Consider the following 20,581-nt stretch of genomic DNA (forward strand, 5'->3'; position numbering starts at 1 on the left):
TAAATGTTTTTAATTTTTTTAATAAAATTTTAGTTACTTTGATTTATAAAAAAATTATATTACTGTTTACGAAATTAATTAATATGTTATTTTATAAAAAATATAATTTTAAGTAAGATTTTGTTAGATTCTTTCTCAACAGATTTTGTTATAATTAAAAAATAAAATTCAAATATTTATTTGGTTTATTATTAATGTAAATAATCAAATATGTTATATTAACTAATTTTTAAGTGGTATTACTATGACTTGTTAATATATTTTTTTTGTTCACTCTATGACTTGTTAATAGTAGATAAAAATTAAAAACTTAAACTAATAGATTAGATATATATTTTAATCTCTTTTTTTGAATTTTAACTATTTATTGTTAGACTTATGTTTGTTTGTTTTTATTTTCTTGAAAGTAATTTCAAATATAAGTTTCTCACACTCGACTTTAGCTCAAGTTGAAGATACTACTTGTGATGTTTCAAATTCAGGAAATCTAGTTAAAAATCTCATACTATTTGAAACTATTTTCGCTGGAGTTAAAAGATCATAAATTAATTCTATTTGAAATTAATTTCCCTGAAATCACAAACTTTTTTGCCTAGTCTTTCTGCCCTCTCTTGTCATGAAATCCCAAGCTTGAAGCTTAAAGATCTCTCTACGAACTTCATGCAATATCTTTGTTTGTGGGTTATTGAACAGAATCACACACGTAGAAAGTACAAAATAAATTATCTGAAAAAATCATTTTTGGTTTCGGATATCCGAGATGTTTCAGGTGGATTGTTGTTGTGCTATTCTTTAGCTCATGCTTTTCGTCCACCATAATTTTCACTAAAAGTAAGGGGAGTGGTAACACATGTACTCATGATACATCTTAAAGAGGCACGTGTTTGCATAAATACACTCATTTCCGAAGAGTATTGTTTGCTTATAAATTGGATCACAAGTTGCTCTCTTCAATCTGTCTGTCCTCCCCAATGTTTGCTTCCGAAAAAATATTAAATAAAATGAAGTTCTTCATTTATCTCGTTGGGTTCTTTGTCCTTTTGAATGGAATCACGGCCGACAAAGTAGCAGATTCTGTTATTCAAGATTCTTGCAAAAAAATAACAAGTTTATACGACTTCTGCGTAGCATCTATCAAAGAAAATCCGGAGAGTCAGAAAGTGAAAAATATCGATGATTTGATCATAGTAGCACTGAAAAATGCTATGTCGAACATGACACATGTGAAAGGAATTGTAGATAAGATTCTGAAGGACAGGAAGTATAAGAGTAAGGCAATTATTAAGCCGTTGCGCAATTGCATCAAATATTATTCTGAGGGCACTGACTTGTTAGCCAAAGTTTTAGAGAATGCGAAGTTGAGGAATTACAATAAAGTTTTAGGTAGTATTACTGATGCAGTAGATGTTCCATTACATTGCGAATATGGATTCGAGGGCAAAAATGAGCTGAAATCTCCGGTGAAGAAAGAGAACCGAGTTCTCACGTACCTGACAGGCATTTGTGAATCTATTATATATTCAACTGCCCGTAGAAACTAGTCTACCACCGTATAGCGTCTAGCTGAAGCAGTCCATTGGTTTAAAGCGTTGAATAGTTCTTCTGGCTTTCTGGCATTTTAGGGGCTGTTCGTTTCTCTATTTGTCATTTCAATCCAGCTACTTCATCTATATGATCCATCTAGATAATTCATCTAGATTTTAGGGGTTTTTCGTTTTTCCATCCAGATGAACTATCTAGATGAACTATTTCAATGGATTTTATGTTTGTTTCTTTATTTCTATTTCCATCGAAAAGAGTTTAATAAACAAATTACAAATATACTCTTGTTTTGATTTAATCATATGTTTGATGTTAATTTTAAATATACTAACTTTTATTATTTAATCTAAAATATGTTTACACTAAAATTATTTTGAAATTAACATGATGACATTAATAAATTTTGGCAGGAAAATGAGATTTTTCGGTTTTGACGGAATAAGGTTGCCAGGTTTTGGTGGAAAAATAAGATTTTTGGTTTTTACGGGAACGAGATTTTTTGTTTTTAGGGTAAAAATAAGATTTTTTAGTTTTGGTGGAAAAAAGGTTGCTAGGTTTTGGTGGAAAAATAAGATTTTTGGTTTTTACGGGAACGAGATTTTTTGGTCTTGTGGTAAAAATGAGATTTTCATTTTTTGCGAGAAATGATATTTTTTTAGGGAAGGAGATTTACGGTTTTGGCAGGGAAAGGTATTTTTGGCGGGAAATGCATTTTTTCAGTCGGGAATACCCATTTTTATGTTTTTGACGGAAAACGTGTTTTTGCATTAATGGCGAGAAAAAGCGTTTTTGGCGGAAAATGCGTTTTTTTGCATATTGACGGGAAATACGTTTTTCGGTTTTGACAAGAAATATTTTTTGGCAGGAAAGTGCGTTCTTGCATTTTGACAGGAAAATATGTTTTTGCAGCTTTGAGGGGAAATATTTTTTTGGCGGGAAAGTGTATTTTGTGATTTTGGTGGAAATGCATTTTTGACGGAAAACATGTTTTTGTGGTTTTGGCGGGAAATGCAGTTTGGCGGTTTTGGCGAAAAAACTCATTTTTTTTCAATTCGCGGGTCTGACGAAAAAAACACGTTTTTGTGATTTTGGCGGAATATATATATTTTTGGTTTTGGCGGAAAACGTGTTTTGCGGTTTTGGCGGGAAAACGCGGTTTGGCGCTTTTGGCGAGAAAATTGGTTTTGGCGGGAAAAAACATTTTTGTAATTTTGACGGGAAAATGTGTTTTGCAGGTCTGACGAGAAAACACGTTTTTGCGATTTTGGCGGGAAAACACGTTTTTGGTTTTGGCGGGAAAACATGTTTTACAGTTTTGGCGAGAAACACATATTTTTGCGGTTTTGGCGAGAAAATACGTTTTTGGGTTTTGGCGAGAAAATGTATTTTTGGGGTTCTAGCGGGAAAAATGTGTTTGTAGTTTTGGTGAGAAAATGCGTTTTTGTGGTTTTGCCATTTTTCATGAGTGTTAATATAATGTTAGGTTAAGTTTGTAATTTGTAAATGATATTGGGGTATAATAGACACTTTATAATTTTGAATGAAACATCTCCATCCAAATGGTCTAACTTGGATCAGCCAGCTGGTTTTCAAAATTAAACCTAAATTTTTAAAACTCATTCAGATGATACATCCAGATGACTTGTGCTTTTAGTGCCAGAACGAATAAAACTCTCATCTCCATCTAGATGGCTCATTCAGATAGAGAAAGGAACAGTCCCTTAGTAGAATAAATTAGTGAAATATAAAAAGTTTATTGCACCAGTGAGCTAACTATTTGCTTAGTTCTTGCCTCTATTGTCATGAAATCCGAAGCTTGATGCTTAAAAGATCTTTAAGAACTTCATTCGTTATATATCTTGTTGTGGGTTCTTAAATAATAGTATAGAATAATAGTATAGATGTTTGTATTGTACTCTCATGTCCCGAAGAATTTTGTTCTAAGTTTAATTAATTTGTTGTTTACCTTTCTCCTCTTCAATAGTTCCACAGCAAACAGAAAATCAGGTATTCGGATTCAAAACCCTTGCAAGGAAAATTTAGAACATGGAGAACCATATTACTACAACTTTTGCATTGCTGAAAGAAAAATCAGAGAGCCATAAAGCAAGCAACATCGATTAATTGACCTTCGTATGTTCAAGTAACGCTACATAAAACATGTATAATGAGAGTCTTACAACTGAGCCGGTTAAATCTCTGTTTAGTTTTTGTACAAAGTGAACTTGCGGCTTGAATGTATAAAACTCCACTTTATATTCATACGTTCAAATAAACATATGAGATTATTAAAAAAAACATATGAGACTATATCTAGTAAAATGTCTAGAAGACATTGTTACAATGTTCTATCAAATCTCTGACGATCAATAAACCAAACTTATAAGAATTTTATATTTTGAATTGAATACAAAAATCAAAATATTAAAATTTGATCAAATGTTGAATTATACAGTGGAATAAGTTAAAATTGATAATAATTGTGATCTTTAATCTTTACCATAGATAACATTAGGGTTGGCCAGCGCTTTGAAGACATCATATATTCCTCAAGAATGAGTTGATATATTTTTAGTTTCAAAATTTGGTTATATATTTTATATTACTCAATATCAGAAATTTTGTTATTGACTAAATTCCATATATGATAGTTATGCTTGTTTGAATCCCATTATATCTAGTAAAATGTCTAATAGACATTGTTACAATTATGTAACAACTCAGTATGACACTTTTTTAATTAGTACAAACTATAGGTTATAATTTTTTAAATGTTTTTATTTTAATATATAAAAAATTAGATTTTGACATGCGCTTCCAAAGCGCGGAACATATTGATCTAATAAAATCATATCAAAAGTTTTGTTTGGAGAAATCGACCTCATGATTTAAACCCATTTCATTTAGGAAATACCAATGTACACTCCATCTCGTTCAACCCCGTTTCGTTTTTGGTGCATCCCATATAAATCATTCTTATTTATAAACCATCTTATAATTTATCAATATATTTGTGCATACCACTCTAATTTATGTATACCACTCTAATGAATATTTTATTATATGAAACCTATTTAGAATATAAGGATAACCAAATGTTGCATAATCATATATTTTCAATACCAAAATCTATTTTAAAACTAAACCAAAACATGCCACCTAAACCAAAGGTTGTCTAAGTCTTTTTTTAACACTGATTCATTTTATTAGAAGTTCATGACCAAACTGATCTTACAAAGTGAAAACATACTGCATAACTACACCAGTACGAAAGAGGAAAAAACATTAGCCACTAGAATATATTGATACCAGTAGGTACCATTCAACAAGGAGATTTTAGTAGACCTCAATATTTCCTGACTCAGGATATCTCATTGAGGTAAAACACAACTGAACTGACGATCACAAAAGTGTTAGCCTTCCAGTTCTTCCCATTTAGAGCCGAACTTTAGGATCTGAACAATATATATTTTAAAACTAAACCAAAACATGCCATCTAAACCAAAGGTTGTCTAAGTCTTAAGCTTGAATGTATATGTTTGGTAGATGTTTATTGGACTTCTACATCGTTCTCTTACGGAGTAATAAAATGACATTTTGTTGTATAAAAACTAAAAAGAAAACCAAAGAGTATCTCTTGATAAAATAATTAAATATATAGTCTAGAAAATTGTAGACAGTTAACAATTAATCATTGAACTAGATTTTGATCCGCCCTTAAAAGGGCGGTTATTTTTCCGTTATTTATCAATATATTTATTTTTTAACTTAGGAGTGGTGATGGATTTATGTAGATGTGATAAAGTGTTTGCGTTTTTGATATTTGTTAGAAAACTTTTTGAAAATTATGCTTGTATGTTTAAAAGTATATTAACTGTGAAATCTATTTATATGTATTGCTATTTATATATATATATATATATATATATATATGGTTATTATACATATATGTATATATTATATATGGTTTAAAAAACCCATATATATATATATATATATATATATATATAATGGATTTAACTGTAGTTATTATCGAAATATAAAATTTTAAAAGTCAATAAATTATAAATCTAAATTAAAATTTTAGTTTGAGAAATTTATGATTACAGTTTTTATGTTCTTTTATTATAATTTATAACATATAGATTTAAAATGGATTTAAAAAGAATGGGCTTTTATAATATTTGGATTCTGTAGATTGGGTTTTATTAAACTCGGCTCTATTATATATTATATTTGTTTGATTAAATGTTCAGGCCCAAGCCCATAATTCACTTTCTCTACCGACAAAATATCTTATGCTTTTGTCTGCTTTCAGACATATCGATAGAAAAAAAACATAGGTTTCTCCGATGGCGATTCAAAACAAAAAGAGAAAGGAGAAACCAAAAGAAAAAGAACATAGCCCTCTACAATTTTCATCCGCTTATTAATTCCTTGTTCTTTCTTCAATTTTCTAAAGTTTTCGTCGGTTTTGAAATTAAAAAAAAAACAAAAGAAACAAAAGGATTCTCCGATGTCGATTCAGCTGCCACAAGAGATAGACTGCGATTCGTTCCTCTCAGATCAGAACAGGTAGTGTTTCTCTCTTGTTTGCTTTCGTACATATATAAAAAGCAAACTTTTTTGGTAAATCGATCTAGATCTAACCTTTGTGTAAATATTATATACAGTTTGTATGTTGATTCCCAGACAAATAATCAGATATCGGACATATCTGAAGCAATATCCGACAAAAAATGTAATAATTTTGTTTTTTAAAGTTCGCCGGTTTACAATAATTCATTTGTTATTTGTTTTCTAATTTTTTAAAAAATATTTACAGGGATAATAAACCTTCTAAGGTGTTAACAAATTGTGTCCTTATGTTCGTTGATGAAGTAAACGTCATAAGGTAATTTTTTTCTTATGTTCATTTTCTTCGAAGGATGTCACATTTAAACATTGACTTGAACTTTAATTTTTTTTTTATTACTCTGTAGTTTCTTTATAAGAAGTTCAAAGAAAGCTGGAGAGTATGTGTCTGGATAAAAAGAGAGTAAGTTGGTTTTAATAATGGTAAATAACATTGGTCGGTATACATAGTATAGTAAGACATAATAATTTTAAATCTGTTTCAGGTTTCACGCTAAGCTGGAAAAACATAAATCAGATAAGTAAAAAACATTGTACATTTATTCTGTGTAATGTTTTTTTGGTTTGATGTTAATAACTTACGGTTTATTTTGTTTTTTTCTTGTAGGATCTTACGATAAATGAAGGATCAGAGGAAGAAGTATGTGAATTTGGTTGAGTCAGTGAAAGATTCAGGAGGAGAGGATGAACTTGATTTGGATGAGTCATTGTTTCAGGGTAAAGTGAGTGTTTGTTTTTATATCTCATTTTTTCTTCTTAATAGCGGAAGACTCTCTTTGAAAGTGTTATGATGTACTTGCAGAGTTGGCAAAACTCACTGGGATTGCAGCTCTTCTCAATTTACCATTACCAGACCTCGAAGACATTGCAGCTCTTTTCAGCAACTCACTGGCCCAACTCATTGGGTTTGCAGCTCTTCTCAGCTCATCTCAGCTCTTCTCATGTGTCTGCGCTAAATGAAAGTAAGTTGCTCAATCTTATATAGATTAGCAAAACAGAATAGGAATGGACCATTATCGGTAGTTAAGTAATAACCCGGAGTTTGCTTGATATGTTTGTTGCCTGACTGTTTTGTTTGATAATCAAAAATAAGTTTGTTTCATGTATTTAGATAAGCAAAACTATCGGTAGCTAAGTAATCCAAAAATTTAAGCACATTATTAAACATTCTCAGAAACGAAAAGAGATAGTTTTTGAAAAGAAAAACAACAAACTAATATAATATTCGAAAGTGAAAATCTCTAGAAAACAAAAATAGAAAAAAAAAGATAGGTCTAGAATACAAAAACAACAAACTAAAATAATATCAGAGATTCTGGAAAATCTCTCTGTAAACAACATTCCTTGTCTGTTTCTGAGGCTTGCCTTCATCATCAACAATCAAAATCTTCAACCCTTTTTTAGATGTAACTCTAGAGATGGCCACATATAGTTGGCCATGCGAGAACACATGCCTAGGTAAATAAATACCAACTTCTGAAAGTGATTGCACCTGACTCTTATTAATTGTAATGGCAAATGCCACAGAAATAGGAATTTGCCTCCTCCTCATCTTGAAAGGCAACTTATTGTCAGAAGGGGTAATAGCCAGCCTAGGAATAAGAACAACTCGCCCAACTTTATCTCATGTAATCACTTTTGCTTTTATTATGTTATCGTACATCTCTGTAATCTGAACTCGAGTCCCATTCATTAATCCGCCAGTAGATTCTATGTTTCTTAGCAACATCACAGGACAACCAATTTTTAAGCGTAGACTATGATTTGGTAAACCTGAAATTCGGATGGTGTTTAGGAAATCAGGAGTCAGAGCTTGATCATTTACTGAATGTTTATCTGAAGCGTCTATTGTATTAGAGCTTAAGTAAATCCTTTCCTCACCTGAAAAGTTGATCAACAAATAAATAATTTTAGCTTATAGACATTGAAATGGTAATAGAAAAACGAAAATACAGTCAGAAATAAATAACTAACCATCGAGCTTATCCAACATGTGCTGATTAATCTTCTCGACATCCTGGTTAGTTGGACATAGTATAGCTCTCTCTTGGAAAAACTTAGGTTCTTTATTCTACTGCAAAGAAGAGACATCACCATACACAGCTTTGCTTATAGACTCGATCGGATCATCTGCATCAAGTATAAGAAACTCTTCAGGAATATCGATTAGAGCCTCCCCATCGCTATTGTCACCTATATTTCCATCACCAACATCTAATATCCACTGTGAAAACTCTGCTAAATCTTTAGCTTCTTCAGGGGATAAATCGTTTGACATCAGCCTCATATTCTTTGTTAGCTTCAATACTTTGACATGTTTTCAAAGATGAGATGAATTTAAAGATGCCAAAACAATTTCAGGTCTTCCAGCTCCATGTATGACAGGCAACACCTGTCTAAAATCGCCTCCTAGGACAACAACTTTTCCATCAAAAGGCAAATTGTCATTATTCCCGATTAAGTCAGCCATACTCATATCCAATGCTTCAAAACAGTGTCTGCTCATCATTGGGGCTTCGTCCCAAATGATCAGAGAAACTGCTTTAATCAAATTTGCTTGATCAGAACCCTGCGTTATTGTGCAAGTAGAAAACTCGTCCAGGTTAATTGGTATGCCAAATTTAGAATGCGTTGTTTTTCCCCCTGGTAGTAGCAGCGAAGCTATCCCACTTGATGCAACATTCAAACAGATCTCTCCTCTGTATCTAATAGCAGCAGACAACAACTTCCACAAAAATGTTTTCCCCGTTCCACCAAAGCCATAGACGAAAAAAACTCCTCCTTTCTTTTCTAAGACAGCACTAAGAACCTCATCATAAATCTTTCTTTGTTCGTCGGTCATTTTTGCAAAATCCAGATCGTGATCAGCCTTTAACTGCTCTTTGTCATATGCAAGCTCGTCCATTATCAACACATTTTCCTGCTGCGTAAAATCAGCTATTGGCTTTGGCATAGATTCCCATGCCTCCAAAGAAGTACCATTCTGTTTCAAAATCTTCTCAATCTCTTGAAGAGTAAGCTGTTTTATCTCCTCTTCGCTCAAATGTAAATCTACAAAGCAAAGGGTGGAATATTTAGTTACAAAACTTGACATTAAGACACTGTATTATGTTAGGGTGAACATACCTGGTCTATTTAGAATCTTTCTACAACGATACTCAATATCATCAGATAGAAATTTCCAAATATTTTTCCAAACAACTTCTGGCTTTGACAGACTATCTGACATGAGCATGACCACAAAACATTGCCTCATATAGGACGCAGATCCCGTAAAACTTGTCCTCACAATATCGTCTATGTATTCTTGATCATCCTCTAACAAACCACGAGCGAAGCAGGCCTCTTTGAATGACGAATACAGAACATTGTTGAACGTTCTGATATCCTCAAAAGATGTCGGAGTACATGTTGTCGCAGCATGCTAACTCACAGTCAGTTATTGATGTGTGAACCATGAACTCCATTCTGTATACATGGTTGGTGGGTCGATTCATACCAGTTGCTGAACTCAAACCAAAGTTGGTAATAACTTTCCACTCTCCAACACCACATTGTCTTTCAAATCGATCCATTAGAGACTGTTTGCAAATAGCATGAATCTTGATACCCTATAAACATGATAAAATACAGAATTAGATCATATAATAAATAAATTAAAGTCATGTCAGAGGGTAGGGGTTTCTTACATTTTTGTCGGCTAACACCATCTCAAGAGATGCACCATACTGGTGACTGAATGAAACCCATGTATGAATCACTTTCACGACAACTTTCCATCCAGATTTATAAGGCTTAACCTCACTTAAATTGCTCATTTTGATTATGGATTCCATAAGTCACGCTATAAAAGTTTCAAGCGTGATGAATGGTTTGTTTTGATGTTGTGGATTGTGATATTTATACTTGTATAGGATGACCATTTTGATTAATCGGATATATATAAAAAGTTTGATAATTCGGAATATTCTATAATCGCATATATTTACTCAATTTTATTTCAATTTTATACCAGATTTTGTTAGACTAATATTTTATTTGATTTTTAATACAAAATACTTGTTATACTTTGGAATATTCTATGGATATAACTTATTTGAAAATCATTTTAGTTAGAACAATCTATTATTGTTGTTTTGGATGATTAGTTTTTTCTGTTCGGATTTTATACGCGAGGATATGATTAATTAGGATCTGCTTCTCAATTTTGAAAGTTGATTTCATAATAATAGATGTTTTTTATAACAATAATCGATACTATGAAATACAATATTATTTAAGATTTATCAGAAAATGAATAAGAAAATAAATAATATGGACTACATTGTTAAACCATTTGGACCATGATCAATCTTCAAACGACTTTTTACATAAACTACATATTATTTATTTATTTTTATATAAACTAAAACAAAAATTAATATCCATCGGAACACAATGATCAATCTTCAAACTTAAAATTCAATCTCCCACGTTTTAGATTCTGGATTCCAAAATAAATGACTATTGATAAACAAATCTTGATTCAGAAAACGTTATACTTCATGATCTGACTTGAGGAGATTGACAAAATGTTCTTTGATCTTTGTAAAGTCTTCTGTTATTATGGATAATGACTAACGATATTACTTTTTCAGGAGAAGACCATGTGTTTTGACCTGACATAATGAATCAGGATGCAGGAACAACTTGGTGGAGGAAGGTAATTGTTTGTCTCTGTTATGGATGTTTCTGAGATTTCTGATGATAATACGATTGATATATGGGTTGCAAAACAGATGTGTTGTTGTATTGTTTACAAATAAGTTGTGGTTCATGTTTTTATTTTGTTTGGGTCACGTTTTGTTGGGTTGGAAGTTTTGTGTCGTTGTATTGTTTAGAAATAAGTTGTGGTTCATGTTTATGATTTTGTTTGGGTCATGTTTTGTTATAAATAAATTGAATATCGTATGATCCGATTCATTTGAATAGGTAGTCACGTTTTGATTGATATAATTAAAGGGTAAAACCAAAAAAAATTTAAAATGAAAAAGTCCAAAACAACTTGCATAAGTCGACTTTTCACCACTGCTTCTATTTTAATAGTATAAATGGGAAAGATGTACTTATACGATGAAAATATGATTTGAGCTTTAATATATAGTTTTGAAGAAGTGTTTATTAAACATGTATGGGATAATTTTTTAAACAACATTTTATAATCTAAAAAGTATTGCAAACAATTGGGCTTTACAAATATTCTAGTTACTTCCATCAAATTTGTATAATAAATATATTATCAGATTAAAATTATTTAGTAAGAATATTTATACTTTTTTCTTAAACTAAATATCTAATATTAATCTATCCATAGATGTTACTGCTCTTATAGAAAAGAATATCAAGATTTTTTTTACCAAATATAGAATATTAAAATATAGTTGCATTTTTCATTATCACTAAAGAAAAAGAATTTGGTTATTATATTATATATGATTTCTTTAACAGTTTAGATGTCAGAAAAAAAATTCTGGTAATGGTATCAACTAAATTTGAAAATGATAACAAATATATTGCAGTTAATTTCGGAATACATTACTGGTGGCTTAGGAAAGTTATATAAATATATGGTATTAAATTATGGTGTTTAAAAGTCTTACCATAAAAATAGTTACTTTAAATCAATTATTATTAATTGCTCTATTTAAAGTATTACCATAAATAAGGTCATCCGAGATTTAAGTTTAATTTGTTATAAATGTTAGTTTGTTAGGTTTAAGATTAATGTTACATTTGAATTAATTATAGTCTAAAAAAAAATTTTAAAATTTTATTAAATTACATTTGAGTTTCAAAAAAAAATAATTATAGTCTATAGTTTAAATTTTTTTTTACCTAGAATCAAGTTAGGTCCAACTTTGTGCTTCTGTTAATCAAGTTAAGTCCAACTTTGTGCTTCTGTTTTAAAATTATTGATATAAAAACTGCCTCTGATTTTAACAACTCAAAAGCAATGGTGACGAGTCAGAGTATGGTTCAAGGGTTGCTGATGTGGTTTTAGTATGTTCTACTTTATTGATACAGATATGGAAACAAATTATACGAGTTGATTAAATCTAGCGTGTATTTATGTAAAGCTACTATTACATGTTGACCAAGTTAAGGTAAATTGACAATTTAAGAAATAATCCTTAAATGTCTATATGTTATGATTTTAAAAATGTAAATCGAGTTCTTAATATGGAATATTATCTTCTTTTTAAAACCGAAATATTTTTTTAATCATAACACAAAAAAAACAGGAAACAATGACATATAAGAATGGAGAATATACCCCCTTACCTAAGATATATATATATATATATATATATATATATATATATATATATATATATATATATATATATATATATATATATATAACAGCCTAGTGAATCACAAAGTGAACATCATATTCATCCCTTCTCATCTCTTACCAAGAAAACAAAACATGAAGTTCTTCGTTTCAGTTGTAATGTTCTTTCTCTTCTTAAACTGTTTCGCTACTGCGCAAACTCTGATTCGAACTTCTTGCAAAACAGCTGCAGCGAAAGACCCTAATCTCAAATATGATTTTTGTGTCCAATCTCTTGAACAAGATCCACAAAGCAAAACTGCAACAAGTCTAGCAGGATTGGTTCTAGCATCAACTAATAACGCTGCGTCCAAAGCAACAAACGTGAAGGGAATAGTTGAGACGATTCTCAAGAACAAAAAGTATGCACCGGGTACTGAACCCGCGTTACGCACTTGCGTAGAGCTTTATGACGATGCTAATGATTCTTTAAAAGAAGCTTTGATGAACGTTAAATCCGGTGATTACGGAAGTGCTAATGTGCAACTGAGTGCTGCTTTGGATGAACCGGGCACTTGTGAAGATGGTTTCAAAGAGAAGCACGCGATATCTCCGGTTACTAACGAGAACAATGTTTTGTTTCAGAAGATTTTGATTCCTTTAGCTTTCACAAATATGCTATGATGAAATTAATATAATTAGTTCTTGTATTATGTAATATGGATTTTCGTTTACCTAATAATAAATTTAAGAACAAAGGAACATTATTTTATTGGAAATTTTAATTTGCTACTATTTGAAATTAAAAAAACACTAAAATAATTTCTTCCAAAAAAAAATTAATTCTCCACTGTCTTACCGGAAAAAAAAAACCAACACAGTTATAATTGAAATGCTTAAATTATGCTATTGCTTTGATTAAGAGGTCACTAATCATCAATGCATAGCATATGTGCGACTATATGAATACGCATGATGATGTCATCATCACCATTTTTTTGGATGTTCCACTGCTCTCGCCTCTCGGCATGTGGAAACGTTTAAGATTCTACTTTTTGTAAGTATCTTGTGTTATGGGATCGATAACATAAGGTAAACTGTATTGTTGCACATCCGAACTTCTCTGTGTTCTACTTTCACTTCAGATCAAATCACGTTTTGTCAATAAAAACTGAGAGGCTATAATGCATTCGTGTCACATGGTCTCCTTGTCTACTGTAACTGTGGTGATATCATCTTATGGACTTGCCTTCCTTTAGGGAGTGATGATGTTCCACTACTGGAGATTAACATTGAACATATGACTCTGTCAAGTTAGACGTGACGTGAGAATTCATAAATTGGACTGGACAAGACTAATAGTTTAGCCTTTTCCTTCTCATAAGGTTCCTAGAGCCTTTTCCTTTCTCAGTTGTAATATTTTTGGTGCATCTTTTTCTAATTCAATCTTCATAGATCACTTCTCTCATGTTTTGCTTCTAACTGGAACTGCTGTGCATAAGATGTTCATTCTTCCTCTGTATACCTCTGTTCCAGAGAGCAATCTCCTCCACAAATGCAGAACTTATCCAAAGACATTAAGGTTACTATTAAAGCCTTTGTTCAATAGTATAACTACAATAGCGTTGCACACTTTTTATAGGTTTGAATTCCAATCCCATTTAGTTTTGAGTGTGGAAGTGATACGTAGACACCAAGCAAGCCATTCCATAACAAACAGAAAAGCAAGACACACATAATTGTCACAACTTAAAACACTCCCATCACCTCTTCGTTCTACACTATCGTCTGAACGCTTAGGACCTTTCACCACAAAGGGATGGTCCTCCACCGCTTTAGCCATGTTGAAAGCAGGATCATCCATATTGTATCTTCCAGATTTACCTATATATACACAAACAAACTAAGCATTTAATGGAATATGCAAGAAAGGTGTGATCTTTTTAATAGAGAGAGAGTTTGAGACTCGAACCTGTGTTAGGAGGGAGAAAGTGAGCACACTTCTTGTCGTGGTCTTTGACTTTGACCCTTGACACAATCATCCTCAAGACTCCATCTTTCATCTTCGCATCCACCCCTGTTATCTCGCAGCAGTCACACCCTAAACCGGCGGCTCCGGCGTACTCACAGACGTTTTTCTTGTCGTCTCCGTCGTCGCTGAGAGTTTCTTCGCCGGAGAAAAAGACAACCTTTTGTCTAACGGAGTCGACTCTGTGGCGGACGCCGTCGTCTGGAACACCGGGTAAGTCGACACGGACGTAAAGGTTGTCGTTTTGGAGGATCTTGATCTCCATGAAACCCTTTGGACCGTATCTCTGGTACAGGTTGTTGGTCGCGTGTATCCTCCCTGTGTTCGGTTATAACGTAAACAGAACCACAAAAGAAGAGACTAGCAACGTTTAACAAAGCAGCAAACTCATAAAGATGGAAACTTTATTGTTCTTGCACCAAGTAAATTAAAGAAGAGTAATGGAAGAGAAAGAGTGAAAGAAAGAGACCTGGGATGAATCGAACTCTCGACATGTCAAGAACTCTTGTCTGAGCCATCTCTCTTCTTCTCCTTCTTCTCCTTCTCTCTCTCTCTCTCTCTCTCTCTCTCTCTCTGTAAAGAATGGAGTTTGTGATGATTTTTGTTGAATATAACACTCTGGTCTTCGCTTTCTTATGTAATTTATTTACCTTTGTGTTAATATTTTTTACTGAGTGGAAAAAACATTAAAGCAGCGGTGACTTACTACTGTAGTGGCGATTATCAATGGTAAGACATTATGAGCTGTCAATTTTTCTACTCTCACTCATTATTTTTTTTTTTTTGAACTTACTCTCACTGTCTTTGGTTTCACATAACGACAGAGACCAATTTAAAAAAAAAAATTTCAATGTGAGTTTTAACCGTTTGTAAAATACTTATCTTTTTATGTTTTGATGAAAACTGTTTTTAAATGTTTATCCTCTTTATTTTGTGCAAGCTCTATTTTTATTATTTACAGTTTCCTTAGGATATACAATTCAACTTCATAGGTTATTCCTTAAAAATACAAACTTTATTGGGAGTGTTCAGCAATATATATGATTATCCATTATTATTTTATTGTTTTAACATATTCCACTATGTTCAAAATATTATACAAACTATAAAATGTTTGTATTGAATTCATTATGAGAAGGAAGCTGATCAAAGAAATGTTTTGGAGAAAAAAAAATCAAAGAATCTGTTATGTACCGATATATATGATCGACATATTCTATTTCATCATTATCTACTTCTAGTTTGGTATTTATCTTATAGTTAGGATAACTACATGTATCATGTATATATACGACTGTTTAGTCGATGATCAAACTAAGCTTTCCCGTTCATTATTCAACACGTTATCAGCACGATGCTCTAACCAAAGTTGCATTGCTATATTGACTAAAAGAAATCGGACTGAATTGAATAATTTAGAGGTTGAAAGAAACCAAATCACATTGCATAAATAAAAGGTTGAAAGAAACCAAAATGCATTGTATGAATCCGATTATAAGTCAAATAATAAGACTCTAAAATCTATATTTTCAGATGTCGAATTTGGATTATCTAGCCATTAATCTCTCTGGAGATAATTATTTAAAATGGGCCATGAACACTGCAATTGTCCTGAAGATAAGAGGACTTGACAGATGTATCATCAAAGGCGAGTATGCAACTGAAAATGAAAAATATGGGGCAGTAACAATTATTCGCCAACATCTCACTGAGGATCTCAGAGATCAGTATCTAAATATTGAGAACCCTCTAGACCTTTGGACAGAGTTAAAATCCAGATACACAATAGTGTTATTACCAAAGGCTAGGCATGAGTGGATAAATCTCAGATTTCGGGACTTTAAGTCCGTAGATGAATATAACTCAGCTCTAATCAAAATAGTTTCTAAATTGAAACTATGTGGTGAAGAAGTAACAGAGGAAGATTTACTGGAAAAGACATTCCTCACATCTGATCCAAAGGATCTATTGTTACAATATCCATATAGAAAAAAAGGTTTCACCACTTATACGAATTTGATCTCGTATCTATTACAAGCTGAGAAGAATAATGAGATACTAAAGCAAAACCAGTGAGATGAGACTTCCTGAAGTCAATAAGGCTGGAGAGAATAAGGATGAATCCAAAGAAGCCACGTCCAGAATAATAAAAGGAGTGGCCGGCTTATACATTGCCTAAGAATCGAGATTTCGACATTCTGATTTTATGTTTTATTTGTTTGTCATTTACGATTTTTTATATATATTAAGAGTTGTTTTAGTTTTATATTATCATGTTTGACTTGCTTGATAATTTCTTTATTGATAAATGACAAATGAAAAAATTAAAAATGAGTATAGTAATTAAAATTATCCAACCAAAGGCATTGCCTAAAGGAGCATGAATTATTCACCCAAATAAAAGACCCATTTGAGTTATAAAATTTTGAAAATGAATGGTTTCCACATTGAACTAATGGGCAAAGAAAATAAAAAGTTCCTTCAAAATTATAAATAAAAATCGCCCAAGGCATAGAAATGGTCGAGACTGTACTCCCGACTGATCTAAACTATGCTAAAAGATCAGTATGATAAAGGCAAAAGGCCTAGGTAACCAGATAGGTTGACCACAAAATTTTATACACTTTATGGCATGACTGGACTAGCCATCCATGTCTTTAAAATTGATGCAAAAGGCACAAAAGAGTTATCCCAAAGAATCTCACGTTGTGTAACATGTACACAAGGGAAACTCATAAGGCTATAATGTTCCAAGCATCTAAAAGATTTATAGCATGTTCATGAGGGGGAGAAATGACACTCCCGTGGTCCATGAACAACACTAAAAATCCGAGTGACATGGTCTATGACCATGATAGAACTTGGCCGAATTCTTTGTGATATAAAGATCACTAGTTAATGCTTGGGAACACATGGATTTACATGTAATAAAAATATGCATCAGGCCATATAAAGTGAGCATAGATATTCCCATCTAAGAATGATAAAGGGTCATGATCCAGACATAGACCATCCTAAGAGATTATGTATAGACCACCACAATAATATGTGCCGTCTAGGATGGAACCTCATAAGAAGATGAGATAAGATTGGGAATATATGTTGGATATGAGAATGCTTTCTCCCACGATTTTATAAGAAACCTTGAGCTAAATATGGGTGATCAGAATAAGGCCAAGTTTACGGATTGCATGATTAAATCCGACTATCCAACATCAGGGGGAGAAAGAAACAAGCTGGTACAAGTATAAAGAAATGGAATGGTATTAACCATCCTTGTCTTGGCAAGATCCTCGGACCAGAGAATATGATTTAAGACGTCCAAAGAAAGATCATACAAAGCTAGCTAAAAGAATGCCAGACAAATTAGACCCGAAAAGAAAAGAAAAAGAATGACTAAGTTATACCAGCTTAAGCACCACGAAATTAATGTCTTAGAAGAGACATAATCAAGTTGCTATAGGGTCTAAAGATAGACCAATATGTTCCATAAGATAAGGAACCTCGGAAATGAAAAGAAAGGTGCATAGAAATGACATATCTGAGGTCATAAGGGAAACCAGACCAGACATTGAGATAAGGCTGCACAGCTAACATCTAAGGTACCAGATCATGTAGGTTGGGACTCCAAACTGCAAGATAAATGAAGGTTCTTAGTAAGAATGAAATCTCTAATCGATTAGTTCATGTCTGGAACACAATGGAACACTATAAAAGAAGTGTCGACACATAAAAGATAAAGATGCATAAGGATATAGCACTTGAGTTTTAAAAGATATAAGCGAGGATCAGAACCCACGAGAATACAAGAATGCATTCATAGACTAAAGGAAACCGTGGGGGTTCAAAGAAAGATTCAAAGGATTTATAAAAGAGATGGTGTATTGGCCACATATATATAGAAACACCATCTGATAAGATAAACCAGTGAAAATAGGTCCTCTGTGAGAAAGGAAAAGAAATCGTGAGACACATGAACTAAGGTGTTCATATTCCTATTTAGAGCATTCAAAGAATGGCTTGATTACACAAGGATACTCACAGAGACCAAAGAACATATTATAAGGAGATATACTCCTATGTGGTAGATGCTACTACAAATTCGAAAAGGTCTGGATATAAGTAAGAAAGAAATGTAGTAAGTAGCATGTTGATCACTGGATAAATAAATGATAAAAGTATCAGAAAGATGAGAAAAGAAATTTTCATCGAATAGTTTTGTTTCTAAGCTATTCATGGACTGAAATAAGGCAGCTGCAAGTGATATGAAAGACTAAGAAAATACTTAGTACAATCAGTCCATAAATCCTTATAGAGGATATTATAATTCCTTGTGTTTATATTTATACTAACCAACCCTAAAGAAAGGTTCAATGGTTCAATGGTTTCAATGATACAAGTTATCGATTGATCCTTAAATAGGCCATATTTTAAATATAATGAGGCTGCAATGACTTGCAGCAGGGACCATGGCCGTGGGTGTATATGTTGAAATCAGCACACTCTAAGTGACATATGAGATGGTCGCAGGAGAAGGCAAAGAGAACCATTAAGGTTCACGGCCTTATTAATCAAAGACCATGCCCGACCATGTTCTGGTCCAATCGTCCATGTGAGACGACCAACATAATAACCCAAAACGTGGGATGGCCTTAAGATACCAATTAACAACATGCATATCAATATACATAGTCTAAGATATAGCTGATGGTAAAGAAGGTTCTAAGGAACCAACAACAATGAATAAGGACATTGTAGTAACATCATCGCAGCACACTTACCATGTAATTGCAGCAATATTAGACTGCAATATATTAGCCATTCATGGGCAAGTTATAGGCGTGTGTGAACAAGGTCTATGACCTAAATATATGTGTTTCAGCTCGTGGGATGGTCCACGGCAAGAAGGTCATGAAATGCCATAAAATATAAGTATGGATTGCGATGTTTAACTAATAAAGTTTATGTATAAGACTATAATGCAAGTATGAGCCATTATGTGTATATCAGTTGTTAAAGAGAAACCACAATGGCCCAAAAGAATGATTAGGCGTATGACTGGTCGAAGTCTATCCAAATTAGATGGACAATGACAAAAGAGACAGATCCATGTAGAGAGTATATGTACCCGTGATTATGATTTGGTCGAGGACCATAATGTCAACATGCCCGCCCAGATTATGGAGTAGACGACAACAAATAAGAAGATCCCGTCCAAGAATTCATTGTCCACGAGATTAGAGAAAGAAGTACAAGCCCGGTCACAAGACAATCCAGCCGACTTCTTCACCATTTCCTGCCGGCCTCAAGAAAATAGAAACAATATCAGATAAGGTAGGTTAACAAAATAAAAAATTATACAAATTAACTTAATATTTATAATATTTTTGAAATTTAACATAAAGATAAAAAATGCATTACTTTAAAACAATTATAACTATACTGATTTTAAATATGTGGTTTCAAATTTTAGGTTATATGCAATTGACAATATTCACAAATAACATATATTATATATAAGTTGATGTTATAAATAAGTGAGAATGTTCACATATTATTTTAACATAAATATAACCAATAAGGATAATTATTAAATAAAACTTGGAAGACTTATAAATATGTAAATTCAAAACACGTGATTTTAAAGTTTAGGTTATACGATACTGAAAATAACAAATAACATATATTATATACAAGTTGATTCAATCTTTAAAGTTTATGTTATATGCTATTGAAATATCCACAAATAGCATATACTATATATAAGTTAACTACATAAATCATTGAATGTCAACATATTGTTTACTATATAACCTAAATGTTTGAAAGATAACCGTAAATTAATTAAAAAGTATTAATTTTAAAAATAAAAGAATTTCAAATAAAAATAAAATATGAATTGAAAGTACATATGCTTTCAAAATTGAGACTGTTGTTCATTTGACGTGTTCATATAGAATTTACAAATATCATTGAAAATATACTAAATCAACATCTTAATTTGATTAAAATGAATATAAAATAGGCTAAAGACAAAATTCTTCATCAGATAATTAACTTGA

At 32.1% G+C, this 20,581-nt stretch overlaps 3 protein-coding genes and 1 long non-coding RNA gene across 4 annotated transcripts; 3 read left to right on the forward strand and 1 right to left on the reverse strand.

Moving 5' to 3' along the window:
* The first annotated feature begins 961 nt into the window (after positions 1 to 961).
* LOC108810806 (pectinesterase inhibitor 12-like) lies at positions 962 to 1,819 on the forward strand. The gene has a single exon (XM_018582886.2). It carries the CDS (start codon positions 972 to 974, stop codon positions 1,539 to 1,541), a length of 570 nt encoding a protein of 189 aa, XP_018438388.1. The 5' UTR covers positions 962 to 971; the 3' UTR covers positions 1,542 to 1,819.
* Positions 1,820 to 5,872: 4,053 nt separating this feature from the next.
* LOC108810244 (uncharacterized) lies at positions 5,873 to 11,130 on the forward strand. Its single transcript, XR_001943011.2, has 7 exons — positions 5,873 to 6,117; positions 6,216 to 6,283; positions 6,368 to 6,436; positions 6,525 to 6,580; positions 6,663 to 6,899; positions 6,980 to 7,139; positions 10,815 to 11,130. It is a non-coding gene; the product is annotated as an uncharacterized LOC108810244 (long non-coding RNA).
* Positions 11,131 to 12,646: 1,516 nt separating this feature from the next.
* Positions 12,647 to 13,262, forward strand: LOC108811039 (pectinesterase inhibitor 12-like). The gene has a single exon (XM_018583103.2). The coding sequence runs from the start codon at positions 12,647 to 12,649 to the stop codon at positions 13,172 to 13,174; it is 528 nt and encodes a 175-aa protein (XP_018438605.2). The 3' UTR covers positions 13,175 to 13,262.
* Positions 13,263 to 14,122: 860 nt separating this feature from the next.
* LOC108808073 (uncharacterized) lies at positions 14,123 to 15,084 on the reverse strand. Its single transcript, XM_018580273.2, has 3 exons — positions 14,989 to 15,084; positions 14,463 to 14,837; positions 14,123 to 14,374 (listed from the first exon to the last, which is right to left on the reverse strand). The coding sequence occupies exons 1-3, from the start codon at positions 15,035 to 15,037 to the stop codon at positions 14,127 to 14,129; spliced, it is 672 nt and encodes a 223-aa protein (XP_018435775.2). The 5' UTR covers positions 15,038 to 15,084; the 3' UTR covers positions 14,123 to 14,126.
* Positions 15,085 to 20,581: the final 5,497 nt, after the last annotated feature.

This window comes from Raphanus sativus, chromosome 6 (genome assembly GCF_000801105.2).
Source record: "Raphanus sativus cultivar WK10039 chromosome 6, ASM80110v3, whole genome shotgun sequence".
Taxonomy (NCBI): Eukaryota; Viridiplantae; Streptophyta; class Magnoliopsida; order Brassicales; family Brassicaceae; genus Raphanus; species Raphanus sativus.